This window comes from Capra hircus, chromosome 7, assembly GCF_001704415.2.
Source record: "Capra hircus breed San Clemente chromosome 7, ASM170441v1, whole genome shotgun sequence".
NCBI lineage: Eukaryota > Metazoa > Chordata > Mammalia > Artiodactyla > Bovidae > Capra > Capra hircus.
In genome coordinates this window covers 57,441,143-57,457,261 of record NC_030814.1, presented here as the reverse complement: position 1 = coordinate 57,457,261, position 16,119 = coordinate 57,441,143, and the positions used below count along the sequence as shown (strand labels likewise).

The window sequence follows — 16,119 nt, the reverse complement described above, 5'->3', positions numbered from 1 at the left end:
CATAGACTGTAGCACACCAGGCTCCTCTGTCTTCTGCTGTTCCTCAGAGTTTGCTCAAATTCATGTCCATTGAGTCAGTGATTTTATCTAATCATCTCATCCTTTGCTGCCCCCTTCTTTTGTCTTGATTCTTTCTCAGCATCAGGGTCTATTCCAGTGAGTCAGCTCTTTGCATCAGGTGGCTTCAGCTTCAGCAGCAGACCTTCCAATGAATATTCAGGGTTGATTTCCTTTAGGATTGATTGGTTTTATGTCCTTGCAGTCCAGGGGACTCAAGAATCTTTTCCAGCACCACAGTTCCAAAGCATCGATTCTTTGGCACTCAGCCTTCTTTGCAGTCCAGCTCTCACATCCATACATGACTACTGGAAAAACCATAGCTTTGACTATATGGACCTTTGTCAGCAAAGTAATGTTTTTGCTTTTTAATATGCTATCTAGGTTTGTCACAACTTTCCTTCCAAGGCACAAGCATCTTAATTTTGTGGCTGCAGTTATTGTCCACAGTGATTTTGAAGCCCAAGGAAATAGAATCCGTCATTGCTTCCAATCTTCCCCCTTCTATTTGCCATGAAGTGATGGAATCAAGATGCCATGACCTTAGTTTTTTTAATGTTGAGTTTCAAGCCAGCTTTGTCAATCTTCTCTTTGACCTTCATCAAGAGGCTCTTTAATTCCTCTTCACTTTCTGTCAGTAGAGTGGTATCATCTGCATATTTGAGGTTGTTGATATTTCTGCCAGCAGTCTTGATTCCAGTTTGTGATTCATCCAGCCTGGCATTTCACATAATGTACTTTGCATATAAGTTAAATAAGCAGGGTGACAATATACAGCCTTGATGTACTCCTTCTTCAGTTTTGAACCAGTTTCATGTCTGGTTCTAACTGTTGGTTCTTGACCTGTGTACAAGTTTCTCAGGAGACAGATCAGGTGGTCTAGTATTCCCATTTCTTTAAGAAATTCCCAGTTCTGATCCACACAGTCAAAAGCTTTAGTGTAATGAAGCAGAAGTAGGTATTTTTCTGGAATTCCCTTGCTTTCTCCATGAGCCAACAAACGTTGGCAATTTGACCTCTGGTTCCACTGCCTCTTCAAAACCCAGCTTGTACAGCTGGAAGTTCTCGGTTATACTACTGAAGCCTAGCTTGAAGGATTTGGAGCATAGTGCTAGCATGTCAAATGAGTGCAACTGTATGGTAGCTTGAACATTCTTTGGCATTGTCCTTCTTTGGGACTGGAATGAAAACTGACCTTTACCAGTCCTGTGGCCACCGCTGAGCTTTCCAAATTTGCAGCACCTTAACAGCATCATCTTTTAGGATTTTAAATAGCTCAGATGGAATTCCATCACATCTACTAGCTTTGTTCACAGTAATGGTTCCTAAGGCCCACCTGACTTCACACTCCAGGATGTCCAGCTGTGGGTTAGTGACCACACCATCATGGTAATCTGGGTCATTAAGACCGTTCTTGTATAGTTTTTCTGTGTATTCTTGTCACTTCTTGTTAATCTCTTCTGCTTCTATTAGGTCCTTCTGTTTATGTCCTTTATCATGCCCATCCTTGATGAAATGTTCCCTTGGTATCTCCAAATTCTTCAGAGATCTTCAGTCTTTCCCATTCTGATATTTTCCTCTTTTTTTTTTTTTTTGCATTGCTCATTTAAAAAGACCTTCTTATCTCTTCTTGCTGTTCCCTGGAACTCTGCATTCAGTTGGGTATATCTTTCCCTTTCTCCTTTGCCTTTCGCTTTTCTTTCCTCAGCTATTTGTAAAGCCTCCTCAATCAGCCACTTTGCCGCCTTGTATTTCTTTTTGTTTGGGGTGGTTTTGGTCCTGCCTCCTGTACAATGTTATGAACCTCCATCCATAGTTCTTTGCATTCTACCAGATCTAATCCCTTGAATCTATTCATCACCTCCACTGTATGATTATAAGGGTTTTGATTTAGGTCATACATGAATGCCCTAGTGGTTTTTCATACTTCCTTCAGTTTAAGCCTGCATTTTGCAATAAAGTCTCATGATCTGAGCAACAGTCAGCTCCAGGTTTTGTTTTTGCTGACTATATAGAACTTCTTCATCTTTGGCTGCAAAGAACGTAATCAATCTGATTTCGGTATTGACCATCTGGTGATGTCCATGTATAGAGTTGTCTCTTGGGTTGTTGGAAAAGGGTGTTTGCTATGACCATCGGGTTCTCTTGACAAAACTCTGTTAGCTTTTGCCCTGGTTCGTTTGTACTCTAAGGCTAAACTTAATTGTTATTCCGGGTATCTCGACTTCCTACTTTTGTATCCCAATCCTATGATGAAAAGAATATCTTTTTTGGTGTTAGTTCTAGAAAGTGTTGTAGGTCTTCAGAGAACCAGTCACCTTCAACTTCTGCATCAGTGGTTGGGCACAAACTTAGGTTACTAGGATTTTGAATGGTTTGCCTTGGAAACTAACCAGTATCATTTTGTCATTTTGAGATTGCACCCAAATACTTCATTTTGGATTCTTTTGTTGACTATGAGGGCTATTCCATTTCTTCTAAGGGATTCTTGCCCACAACAGTAGATATAATGGTCACCTGAGTTAAATTCGCCCATTCCAGTCTATTTTAGTTCACTGGTGTCAGTATTCACTCTTGCCATCTCCTGCTTTACCACATGCAATTTACCTTGATTCATGGACTTAACATTCCAGGTTCCTGTGCAGTATTGTTCTTTACAGCAGAAGACTTGACTTTCACCACCAGACACATCCACAACATAGCGTCATTTCTGCTTTGGCCCAGCCATTTCATTCTTTTTGGTGCTATTCATAATTGCCCTTTGCTCTTCCCCAGTAGCATATTGGACACCTTCTGACCTGGGGTGGGGGGTGGTCATCTTCTGGTGTCATATCTTCTTGCCTTTTCATACTGTCCATGGGGTTCTCCAGGCAAGAATACTGGCCTGGGTTGCCATTTCCTACACCACTGGACCATGTTTTGTCTGAGCTCTTCACTATGACACATCTGTCTTGAGTGGCTCTTAGCTTCACTGAATTATGCAGGCCCCTTCACCACGACAAGGCTGTGATCCATGAAGGGGACATATACATCTACCCACTCTATAAGACTTTTTTTACCATGACAGATTTTTTTAAGATCCTGAGTTCATACAGACATCTCCGTTTAGCATTCATCACTAAATCCTTTCTCATTTCATTCAGATTTTTTTCCTATTAACATGCCTTATAATGTAATCCCTTCATTATGAAATAAACAAAATGTGGTATATATCCATACAGTGAAATACTCTTCAGCAATAAAAAGGAATAGACAGTTTGCTACATGTTATATGGATAAACATCAAAATATTATACTTGGTGAAAGAAGCCAGACCCAAAAGATGTCCTGCTGTATGATTCCATTTATATATGAAATGTCCAACAAAGGTAAATTTATAGAGACAAAGCAGATGAGTGGTCATCTGGGCTGGGGTAGGATTAGGGAGCTGTGGGGGATGATGGAAAGGGCTGTGGTGAGGAATTGTACAACTCCACAGACTTAATAAAAGTCATTGAATTTATATTTAAAACAAGTGACTACTATGGGCACATATGTTAGTAACAGTTGTTAAAAAAGTAAACCCTTTTTTCAACTTCTACTCATACCTCAGTTGGTTATGTTGACCCAAGATGTTCCATTGTATTGACTTTTAACTAAAAAAACCTTAAAACCTGTTTTCTGTACCTTGCAGTCAATACATCCCTCCTGGTCACAAGTCTGCCTTATTCTATTTAACAGCCACATATTCATTTGGATGTCAAGCAGAGCCAGAAGCTGACCGTTTATTGCTCATCGCTCATCTGTTCATTCCTACCATTTTTTCACACAGGCACTTCATTTTTGTGAAATATTTTGGTTATTTTCCTCTCTGGTGTTTGAAGAAGAGATCAACAGTTGCTGTGACTGTGAGTTCCTGCTGAGCTGCTATGAGGAGTGAGTGTGGTGCTTTACTCACTAGCTGTTTTCAAAACATAGAAATATCAACCCAGGCCAGCTTCTGACCTCTGGGGGAGGAAATCCACAAATGACACATTTTACTTGAAAATACTGGATTTAATAGAAAATATCACATTGTAAACAAGTCCACTGATCCATTAGCTTAAAACAGAATGGCTGCACAATCACGTATAAAAGCTAAAGGTAAAACACTGGTACCAAACACAGTGCTTAAAGAGAGGCCTGAGCCAGGCTCTGAAAGATCTTTCCCAGAAAAGAGGTGGCAGCAGCTTCCAGCTGGCACAAAAACAGGGAGGAGCAGGCAGCATCCAAACCATCAAGGCAAAGAAGTAAGAGGAAAGCAGAGCAGTAGACTCATTTTGTGAACAAGGAACGAAGGAGAAAGGGGCAGAAGCATTGTGTTTTCTTTTTTTTTTTTTTTTGCATTGTGTTTTCTGATGTTCTGGGAACATGAGGCCATGCCACAGGAGCCCCCGAGGGTTAGAAGGATAGGGTATTTTATTTGGGGAAAGGATATTAGGCAACTTCTAAAGAAGTTGGTATGTTTTTGACGCTCAGCTCTTAGGGGTGTAGAACATGTCACTTGTGTGTTTCTAAACTGAGCTGCTTGCCCTGGCCCCATAACCTTGGCTGAATACAGCTTTGAACTTGACAGTGTCTGTTGCCCCTGTGGACCTCCTCCATGTGTATGAGAGGTTCCACAGTGAGACTTTGGAACAAAACACAGGACTCCTGTGGGAAAAATGTTTCCACCTTCCAGTGCTGGAAGGTCCCTGTGGGAGGGGAGTTTGATGTGGCTGGGTCCCTTGAAGCTCTGAGTTTATCAGAGAAAGCCTTCTCTCTAGCCCCACCCACCCAAATCCTCTCTCAGAGTCCTCTGAGTTCAAGGAAGGGCCAACTGAAAGAGCAGGAAAAAAAGGGGGGGGGGGAGGGAGAAAGTAAGGGATAGTTTCCTTCCCATGGCCTCTGTTATTGACCAAAGGGACTGCTTCCTCATACTGATTTTAGACACAGAGTATTTATTCCTTAATCTAAAACAGTGATTCTCAAATAAGGGGCAGGTCTGTTCAAGAGGGACTTTCAAGACTCTCCAGAGAGGTTCTATCCAATATATATAAGCCCTTAACTCCCTCCCCAATTGAGAATCAGTGCACATGATAGAACTTACTGATGGGAATGTAGTATACATATGAACAGTGTCAGAGACAGAACAAAAAGCTAAAAACCCCTAGTGTCAGTGGGGCAAACATCAAAATTATGGAGTGATTCCTTTTTTTTTTTTCTGATTAAGAGTAAGTTACAAACAAGTAGCTAAACTCTTATGACCAAACTCCACGCTGCATAGCCAAAAAGTTTGCCCACTTATCTGGAGTAACCATACTAGATTAAAGAAATACAATTCTGTCATCCTAAAGACAATTTCCAGAAAGATCCGCCTGTCCCAATGAGGTACTTGATACCACAGTGATTAGCACAGGCTAATCACTGTATGGTTTCTTAGAAGACTGGCTTTTCTCTATTTCTTTCTCTTTGATACTGTACAAGGGGTCCACCAATTTGTTATGAACAAGCATTAAACCTACAAAAAATTAAAAACAAAAGTTGTTAATGCAGGTGGAGGCAGAGTTCCATTATCAACAGTAACGTCCAGGAGCTCTCAAATTTTGTCCTAGAACTGGTACTCATCATCATTTTTCTGTGGGCCCAAATGATAAACATCTTAAGAACAGGAAAAGAATTTGTTATTCCTATTAAATGCTAGAATCCATGGGACTTTTATAAATTCAGTCTGTAGGACAGTCGGCCATTATAAGTTGGCCATTTGTTCACCAAAGAACAAATTCCTATTCTCCTGCTCAGTAAATGAGGATTTTCATGTTTGAAGCAGTGAGTGTCCTCTTTAAGTAGAAGAAAAAAGATCTTCATGACAGTTCACTGCCTTGACTAGAAGGAAAAGGCCTGTATGAAGATAAAAAGCCTGAGGCTCAGTATCACTGCAAGTTTACCAAATTGCCCTAGAACTCCAACTTTGATTTCATTATTTTCTCCTCCTCAGAGCAAGTAGGTCTCCCAAAATGGACCCTGACAGTCATGGATGGAAGAAAAAACTGTATTCTGAGAGGAGGGTTTGATTTTTTTTTTTTTAAATCACAGTTGTGAATTACAGTGGTCAGAGCATGCAAGCTAGATCCACTGTTCACTCCCGGCACATCTGAAGGTGGCTACCTACTCTGACCCACCTCACCCTCACCTTTGAAATACTTGACAGTCTTCACTTTCAACTCCAGGGTAGCATCCTCGTCGCACACAAACACTGTGCGGGGATGCTGCTGGAAGGCAGACACGGTCCACATGTGGTTCACTCCCTCCTCGATGGCCTTGTACAGAGCAAACGCCTTGTGAGCACCTGTGATGAGGATCATCACCTGGGGATCAGAAAACAAGCCTGTGATGGAGGAGAAGGAGCAGCAAAACTGGAAGTCGACACCTGAATTCTAGTCTGGCCACCCAAAATGATCGTAAGGACTACTGTTTCTATGTCGTTTTAAGTCTTTAGCACGGGGCACACTGTGCTCCATGCTCCATGTGCCTTATCACACGAGTAGCCTGAAGTGGGGAGCATCATTATCCCTACATAAGGAAGTAGGTTCTGTGATGGGGGTTTAAGTAGCCTGCCCCAGGTCATTTCTAACCTAGAGTCCATGCTGTTGTCCACCACGTAATTGTGCCTTCTGGCACTTCTGATGATGTCTGTGAAAGTGCCCTGTGAACAGATGTCCCGTGCACACTGAGGCCCACACCTTAGGTCCCAGGGCTTCTAGGCTGGGTGAGTTTTCAGTGACAAACTGAAAAAGAGGGGTCACAATCGGCACTGTCTACAAGGAGGCCTTGGAAGCAATGGTGAGAGTTATCTGTGTGGCTGCTAAGGTTGAACCCAAATAAGGCTGCCCCTTAATCTGGTCACTTTTCAATTCAGAGTATTAGACCTGCTTGTGTGACTTAAGAGTAATGCTTTTTGTCTAAGTAAAACAAGCACAGACTCCCCTCGACGCTTAAAATATCAAGATGTCAAGTGTTGGAAAGTGATTATAAATAGCTCTCCATATACCCTTTCATTGTAATTCACTTGTATCATGGAGTTGTGAGCAGGATCTGCTGTTCCTTGCTTGAAAGATGAAAAAACAGAGGCACAAAGAGAAATGTGACTCTTTGTTCAGGACCCCAGAATTCATTTTCAAAAAGAGAATTTCCAGGTTTCCAGCCCCAGGTCCTTTCTGCACACTGCAGGAAGAGCCCTCAAACCACACTATTTACCAAAACCAGCAAAATGACCTCCCTAGGTACTGATTCAAGGTTACCAACAGAAATCTGCTCCCATTGCTCGTTTCACAAAAGTTCATTTTAGACAGGGAATCTTTTTCACTGATTTACATGTTTGTTTACAGACTTGGGCAAGGAAAGTTGAAGCTAAAATTTCTGTAGCTGCTTCTCACTGAATATACCAGAAATGAAGAGAAACAGCTTCTAATGAAAGTAAGGAAACTGGAACCACAAAAAATTCTAATGATACCCAGATTTCTATGGAAAGACTTACTAAATTCAGGTCAAGATACTATTTCCATCACACTTCTCCACATTTATGAATCTCTGCACGCAGGGCTTTAAGCACAAGCATCTTGCAGTTGCAGGGGGAACTCCCTTCAAGCAGTGACTGACCGCCACCAACTGCAGGGAACCAGAGGGCCCCCTCAGTATCTGGGCAGGTACAAATTCATACTCTGACATTAGTGGTACTGGGTAAGCAGAGACTAGGAGCCTGCGGCTTCCTGGGAAGTCACTGCTGAAAGGTTACACCTCACACCGGGAAGAATGGTTACTTCCAGAGAAGGAGAACAGTGAAGGGTCTCAGTTGGGACTTTAGCCTTATTTATTATGTCTTCATTTTTAATAAAAGTGAATTCAGGTGGTATTTGTATAGTTAAAATTAGCAGCAAAAAGACAAGTCTAGCTCCCCCCACCCACAATGAAAGGCCTGTGGATCCCTTGCACCCTTACCTCTCTAGCATCCATGACAGTGCCCACGCCCACTGTCAGGGCCATAGTGGGCACCTTGGCAAGATCTCCATCGAAGAACCGAGCATTGGCCAGGATGGTGTCCATGGCCAGCGTCTTCACACGGGTCCTAGACACCAGACTGGAGCCCGGCTCGTTGAAGGCAATGTGTCCATCAGGGCCGATGCCTGCCCAAGAGAGATGGGGCAGCCCTGTCGGTGCCAGGGATCCAAGACTTCAAGAATGGACAATCCCTCCTTCCCCACGTGGGGTCTGAAAAAAATCCTTGAAAACCGTGTATCTTACCTCATTCAGTTAAGATAAACTTTAAGCATCTGACCTTCCCCCCCTTGTTTCTAGCTGAGGCATACACACATTGTTAACTTGCTAACCCCCTCAGAAAGCTAAGGAGGGAGCGATTCAAAAAGCTTCTGCCTCCCAGGTGATCCAAGTGTAACTTTTCTCTCGTCTGCCACTAGTCATGGGTCCCGCTGCTTAGACAGAGTCACACTGAATAAAACATACACAAGGCCTGGAAAGGGCTGCCAGGCTTATATCTCAAAACATGAGCATTCCTAGCCTCTTCCTCCCCACTTTGAAGTAAAGAAGGGTTAAATCTGGAGCAGTAAAAAACTGTTCAACTTCAGCCTCCCACCTCCACCCGCTGTGGGTGACTCCAGAGGCCATGACAGACGGAAGTGTAAGAGGGCAACTCAGCGTAGGGACACACTCGGTCTCCACCCTCTCTCTGCTGCTCTGGCTGGCTGACCCAGGGCAAGTCACAAAGCTTCTCTGGGGTTCAATTGCTGTTTATAGTGTACTGGGGTTGATGGTAGAATCTTTTAGAACTACATGAGTCTGATTTTTAATGTTTAACTGATTGATCAGCCAGTTCCTGTGACTGATCCATAAAACTCCTAACTAGGAAACGGAGAGAATCTGAGTCCAAATCCAAATACCTCACTTTAGATAAGACACTGAAGAAGAGGAGATGCCCCAGATCACAGTTTCTGAGCAGCAGGGGCTCCCACTGTGCCTTCCCTGCCACCTCAGGCCAACAAATGACTCTTGTCACTGGCACAGAGAGGAAGCTGTTTGGGAGACAGGCATGGGTCTTGTCCTCAGGTGTTCCAGCCACCCTGGACACCTGCTGCAGTGTTGAGCTCACCTCCAACAAACAGCTCAATCCCGCCCGCAGCCTTGATCTTCTCTTCAAAGGCATCACATTCAGCCTGCAGGTCAGCTGCATTCCCATCCAGGATGTGAGTGTTTTCTGGGTGGATGTCAATGTGCTTGAAGAAGTTGTTCCACATGAAGGAGTGGTAGCTCTCTGGGTGGTCTCGAGGAAGGCCTGTGGGGCCATGGCTGTACTCAGTTATGCCAGGCTGAGCCAGAGTCTGCCTCCCAAAGATGTCAGGATACCTCCTGACCCCCAGAGACACTTTCAGGGAAGAGCCTATCAGGGAGGCTGGGGCCCCAGCCCTTCTACCCCCAGCCACTCAGGATAGGCTGAGCTGGTATCCTTGTCTGCTCAAGACCATGAGACTAGGCCCTCATTCTGATCTCCTTTCACAGCGGAATGGCCAGAGGCTGCAGGCCAGGGTCATTCTGGGCCACTAGAGGTGGGCTAGCCTCCTAGGGGGTAAGTACTGGGTCCATCTAGGGAAGGAAGCAAGCATACCCCTTACCCTATGCCTCCTACCCCACCATTCATTCCTAGTTACACCCTGCTCAGCCTGAACCCCAACTTGAACACCAGGGGGCTGGTGAGAATTAATTTCAGGGCTTCCCAAAAAGGATATTTTTCAGTCAAGAAGAATGTTTAAAATGCATGTTTCAGGGGCTGGATATGGAGAAGGAAACGGCAATCCACTCCAGTATTCTTGCCTAGAGAATCCCATGGACGGAGGAGCCTGGTAGGCTGCAGTCCATGGGGTTGCTAAGAGTCGGACACAACTGAGCAAGTTTACTCTCACTTTCCACTTTCATGCATTGGAGAAGGAAATAGCAACCCACTCCAGTATTCTTGCCTAGAGACTCCCAGGGACAGGGGAGCCTGGTGGGCCGCCTTCTATGGGGTCGCACAGAGTCGGACACAACTGAAGCAACTTAGCAGCAGCAACAGCAGCAGCAGGGGCTGGGGGAGTGGGGAAATGGGTAGTTGATGTTTAATAGCTAGAGTTTTCATTTTGCAAGATAAAGAGAGTTCTGGAAATTGGTTGCACAACAGTGTAAAAGTACTTAACGCCGAACTGTACACAGAAAGACAGTTAAGATGGTAAGTTTTATGTTATGTGTAATTTACCACAATTTAAACAGAAGAACCTTTCAAGTGAAACCATTACAAGATGATGGTAGGTGGCACAGAGATGACAGGAGTCCAAGGTGCCACTTTTCATCAGTAGGAAGGACACCAGTCTCAGCTCCCCTCCTGGTATACTTGGCAGGAAAGGGACTGGAAGATGCAATAGAAAGTCCAGACACAGACACTGGGGGGACACCTCCCAGCCATGGGACCCCAGATCCCATTTGCAGTCATTTGTTCCAGAAAGAAAGGGCATGGAGTTGGGGAGGAGACAGGGGGGGCAATGTGCTAAAGTTTATCAAGTGTCTGCTCTATACAAGAAGCTTCCACATCTGTTATATCACTTAAGCCCAAAAGTCAGTTTCATTAGCTTCATGTCATAGCTGAAGAAACCAAGGCCTGAAGGATATGGTATCACCAATTGAGCCTACCACCAAATGTCACTGGTTCCGAGATGTCCCCAGTCCTCTCCTGGCTGATCCTGTGAGGCAAGGAGTACGACTTTCCTGGAATCAGGTAAGACCATGAAAGACAAAGACTCACCCACATACTCATCCATGTTGAAAGTCTTCACATATTTGAAGGACAGGTCGCCATTCTTATAGTATTCAATCAGTTTCTTGTAGCAGCCAAGTGGGGTGCTCCCTGCAAGAGAGGCCACAGCAATGAACCCCCTTCAGCTTCCCACTCCTGGAAGCCCAGAGGGCAACCAGGAATGAATCAGGGGTGCTTCACTAGGAATACCTGTCAGATCTGAAGTCCTACCCAATGCTCAATCTCAACTGCCATCCATTAAGTTGCTGGTTTAATAACCTATTTTCTCCCTAGACTGCAAGCTCCAGGAGGGCAGGGCTATGTTTGTCTTGTTCACTGCTGAATCCCTAGCACTGAAAACACTGATGATTGAAATGACTGTGATTAGCACCTGAGTAAATGTCAGACTTAATTACCAACACGATATTCCCTGAGCAACCAATACGTGAGAGGTACATTATGGGCATGCAGAGAAGTAAGAGACTCAGCAGCCACCCTGGAGGAGCTCACTGTCTAGGAGAGGGGACACATTACACCACATAACGTCAGCCGTGGTACAGGCCAGCCTGTGGGTTCGGGGAGACTTCCCCTTGGAGCAGCAGCAAACTCAAGTGCAGTCTCATTAAAAAGTCAATCATAAACCCATGAAGAGGCAAGAGGACTACTGTAGATTAAGAAACTAGATATGCATGGAGCCTTGACTGGACATTGGATCTTTTTTAAAACTACAAATAAATGTGGACAATTACAGGGAAAATTAATATAGTTTGTGTATTAGATGACACTGTGAAATGATTTTTAATTCCCCTAGGTATGACAGTAGTATTGTGGTTATATAAGAGAATGTCCTTGTTCTGAGGAGTTACGTGCTAAAGGACTTAGAGGTAAAAGACTTAAAGGATCTCTGGACCGTTCAAGTGGCTTATAAGGAGTGTGTGTGTATAGACAGAAGATGAGCCACAAGAGAAAGTAAATGTGGCAAAATGTTAACAACTGGTGAAACCAGGTAAACGGTACCTGTTCTTTCACCTTTTCTGAATATGTGAAACTGCTAAAAATAAAAAGATGGAAAGAAAAAAGCCCCACCCAAACCAAGTCATTCTTTTCATAACCCACTAATGGCTTCTTATTTCACTCTGAATAATAACCAGTCCTAACAAAGGCTCTATATAACCTGGCCCCTGGCTGCCTCCCACCCGCCTTAGGAATCCTGCTTCAAGCAGTTTCACCTCAGGGCCTTTGCACATGGGGTTTGTTCCCTTTGCCAACAATGCTACCCTACCAGTATCTGCACAGCTCATTCACCTCTTTAGGGCCTTTACTCAGAGACTTTCCCTGCCCCCATATCCAACACTGTAACTCCCACCCCTTCCTGAACATTCCCTATCACTTTCCCTGCTTCATTTTCTCCTTCTCTCTTATCACCTCTGTATTTTGCTAATTCACTTGTTTATGATCTGTCTCTCCCACTATAAGCTTTAGGAAGGCAGGAATTTTATTCATTGCTGTATCTCTGGCATTGAGAACAGTTTGGCATACAGCAGGTATTCGAAAAATATCTGCTGAATGAATGGCAGCAGCCCCATTCACACAAAATGACCAGCTTGTCCCTGTGACATGGTCTTAGCTATGCCTGAGCTACACAGCCCTGTCCTCCCCCTGAACTTCGTCATGTCCATTTTCCAATCTAGCCTTCCCATCAATCCTGTGTATTGTTGTTGATCAGGCACTAAGTTGTGTCTGACTCTTTGCAACCCCATGGACTGTAGCACACCAGCCTCCTTTGTCCTCCACTATCTACTGGAGTTTGCTCAAACTCATGTCCATCGAGTCAGTGATGCTATCTAACCATATCATCCTCTGACACCGTCTTCTCCTTTTGCCTTCAATCTTTCCCAGCAACAGGGTCTTTTCCAGTGAGTCAGCTCTTCGAATTAGGTGGCCAAAGTACTGGAGCTTCAGCTTCAGCATCAGTCCTTTCAATGACTATTCAGGGTTGATTTCCTTTAGGATTGACTGGTTTGATCCTGTGAGCTCCCCAATATCTAGCCAATAAATTCCTTTTCTTCTTCAATTAGCTAGAGTAGGTTTTGGTAACTTCCACCCAAATCCTTGATTGGTGCTTCATCTAATAGAAGGAGTATTCCAAGGAACCCACATGGAAATGCTGTGCTGGTTCAAGCGTGATAGTAAGGAAGGGGCCAGGCCTTCAATGGCCCTTAATACCATTCTGACGGGGCTGGATCTATTTTGCAAATGACGGGGCAATGGGGAGGGGTTTCAGCAGAAGCCCAGACTCCAACCTAGCCTGGCTGTACAGTTAGAAAACAGATGTTAGTGCAGCCCTATCCTAGTCTGAGATGTTAGTGGTTTCACAGGCACCTGCATATACTGTTTCCACAAACCTCTCGAGCAGAGATGGGGAAACTTCAGCCCACAGGCCAGATCTAGCGTACTGCCTGTTTTTGTAGCATTCATAAATTAAAGGACAGTTTAAAAAACAAAAGAATATTATGACATATGAAAATTATATAAGCTCAAACTTCAGTGTTGGTGAAGTTTCACTGGCAGACAGCCATGCTCATTTATGTATTGTCTATGGCTGTTTTTGAGCTACAAGGACAGAGTTAAGTGATTGCAATCACTGGTTGTATGGCCAGTGAAGTGTAAAATATTTACTATTTGGCTGTATATAGAGAAAGCTTGAAGACTCACCCAATAGTATATGGGCCACTGAGGCAAATTCACCCCACCTCTGAAAGAAATAATCAGAACATTTGCCTTGACGAGCTAGTCAAAATATCCTCCGATAAAGGCACCATTCTGATTTTTTCCGCAAAGAAATTGGGACTGTTTTTCACTTGGGTTCTATGTTTAATTAAGCCTTACAGAAACTGCTTTGAGTGACTATCTTCTCAATTCTCCCAAAGATGGTGCTTAGTTACTAGCACTATAGGTGCAGAGAAGAGAAATTAATTCATTACATAAAATGTATGTCTTAAGGTATTTGGACTTAATTCTGTTAAGGACACTTGGCTCCCAAGGCTGACTTAGAATATAGCCTAAAAATCAGTTTTTCGTGCCTAACCAAGATCCCTTCTACTCCAGGATTCTTCGGGAGCAGACTGCAACAAAACCAACCCGAGGAAGCTAGGTCCTCTGTTTTGTATGCTCAGGGCGCAGGGGAGTTGTTCATTCATAAGGGGCAGTACCTCAGAGCCCTCCTTGCAGTTCCTTGTCTGAATGAGCCTACCTACCTGGACCCTTGAGAGCCCCTAATGCCTTTGCCCACTCTCCCCACCCCACAACGCACCAGTAGGGAGCCCCAGGGTGAAGTACTTGTCTGGCCCTGGGTTGAACTGGATGATGCGGTTCCTGATGTATTTGGCCGCCCACTCACTGGCCTGAGAATAGTTGTCCAGGATGATGAGCTTCATCGTGTCCTGCAGAGGCAGGTGACAGAAAGACTCATTGGTAAGACATAAGGAGAAAGGGGTGGAGGTGGTTGGGATGGAGGGGTAAGCCCCTTTCTCTAGGCTGAGCCAGGAAGAGGAAGGCTCTTTTAGTTCACAGGAATATCAAAAAGCTGGGCCAAGTGCCTCCACCACCCAGCAGGAGGCGCTGCTGCGGGACAGACCTGGGGTCCAATCTCGGTTCCTCTATTTATCACTGCAGAACCTTGGTTAAGGATCCAAGTTCTTTGAGCCTGTTTTCTCTTAACGTGAAAATGGGGACAACAGCACCTACCTGAGAGATTTCATGATGGTGAATATTAAATGAGAAAATGCCTGTAAACCACATAGTATTCAACATAATATGTTGGCTAGTATCTTGTAGCTCGACCCAGGCCCCCGTTCCCCTTCTTGACAACCCTCACCTGGCTAGATGCTGTGCTCTACCCTTGAGCAACAACTCACTAAACAGGTCATGGGATCATCCTGGATCACTAGAGTATGTGGCGGACTGGAGAGGTGTGTTCTCGTTCAGTACCAGAGAGGGGTGCTCCTACCGCCCGGCCTTGCTTTGTGAATCCTCAGTTTCCACCAAAAACACCGAGTAAAGGCAATCACTCAGGAATGAGGGCGCTTACTCCTCCCCCAGCACTGCAGTCAAATCAGAGTGGGAAGGCCCGGGGCTGAAGGTGGCTGGGTCTGCGATTCATGGGGTTTTCCCCACGAACCGAAGTCCCCCCCCCACCCAATGGCAATCCCATCGCCCTCCCAGGGAGGAGGTCCAAGCAGATCGCTAGGAATCCCGGCCCTGGGGTGCCGGAGGCTGGGCAGCACCCGGACCCCGCCCGCGAAGAGGGTCCCTGCGGACCCCGCTCCCCACTTACGCAGATGCCTCCCGGCGGCGGCTACAGCGACTGCGCCGGCAGCCCCGCCCCGCGCGGGTCATGTGGCTGCAGGTCACGCGGTGGCGCGGTCGGTCGGCGGGGTTGATTCTGAAGGGCCGCGGGAGATTCTGCCCCGCGGGCCAGGGGCCGCCCACTCTCATTTGAGTTCCGGGGCGGAGTAGGCCCGGGTGGCGGCGGAGAGGGTGGTGGGTATCTGGAGACTGGTTTCGTGGAAGAGAGAGACGGGAGGGGGTCCCAGGTTGCTCCCAGGGATGCAGTCCCCTGGGCGGGGGTTCTGGGACCAGGTTTTCAGTTTTGGGGGTGAGGCCGGGGAGGAAGAGCAGAATCGCCTCCTCTAGGGCTGAGCTTGTCTCTGACCTTTATGTTTTTAGATGTCCTTTCTTTACCTAGTTAGTACTGCTTTTTTTGTTTTCAATATAATTGGTTTTTTTTCTACCTCTAGGGAAAAAAAAATAAGATCAATCTTTGCAGCAGTATAAACTAGAGAAAAACGTAAACTCTTGGTCTCCTCTCTTCCTCCACCCTGAGATAATCATGTTAACGGTTTAGACTACATCCTCAGTGAATTTTCCTTAAGATCCTTATATTTTACAGAAATGAGAACATACCAAACGGGCCATCCCAAGGCAGCTGGGCGCCCATGTCTTGCAGTTCCCCTGACTCTCCTCGCCCTTTCCTTTTGGGCCCTGCTGCGGCTCCATCTTCTGGTGAGACCCTGATGAGCTAACACAAGTTCTGGGTACTTGTTCTTTGGCTTCACTGTTGGTGTAGGGTTTTTTGTTTGTTTGTTTTGCTTTATTTATTTTTTATTTAGTTAGAAATCTCATCTCAGCCTGAGGATTGCAGATGTTTCTCAGTGAGGTTCCCACTGTAT

At 45.2% G+C, this 16,119-nt stretch overlaps 1 protein-coding gene across 1 annotated transcript; it reads right to left on the bottom strand.

Annotated features, from left to right (window-relative positions):
- Positions 4,076-15,336, bottom strand: GNPDA1 (glucosamine-6-phosphate deaminase 1). The gene is made up of 7 exons (XM_018050212.1): positions 15,225-15,336; positions 14,202-14,331; positions 10,898-10,999; positions 9,218-9,400; positions 8,053-8,237; positions 6,248-6,422; positions 4,076-5,575 (listed from the first exon to the last, which is right to left on the bottom strand). The coding sequence occupies exons 2-7, from the start codon at positions 14,323-14,325 to the stop codon at positions 5,475-5,477; spliced, it is 870 nt and encodes a 289-aa protein (XP_017905701.1). The 5' UTR covers positions 14,326-14,331; positions 15,225-15,336; the 3' UTR covers positions 4,076-5,474.

Excerpts from the sequence above, each read along its gene's own strand:
- GNPDA1 (XM_018050212.1), bottom strand. The coding sequence starts at position 14,325 with ATGAAGCTCATCATCCTGGACAACTATTCTCAGGCCAGTGAGTGGGCG. Across the intron at positions 11,000-14,201 it reads CACCCTGGGGCTCCCTACTG|GGAGCACCCCACTTGGCTGC; the intron begins GTGCGTTGTGGG and ends CCTCTCTTGCAG. Across the intron at positions 6,423-8,052 it reads CTGTCATGGATGCTAGAGAG|GTGATGATCCTCATCACAGG; the intron begins GTAAGGGTGCAA and ends TCTGATCCCCAG.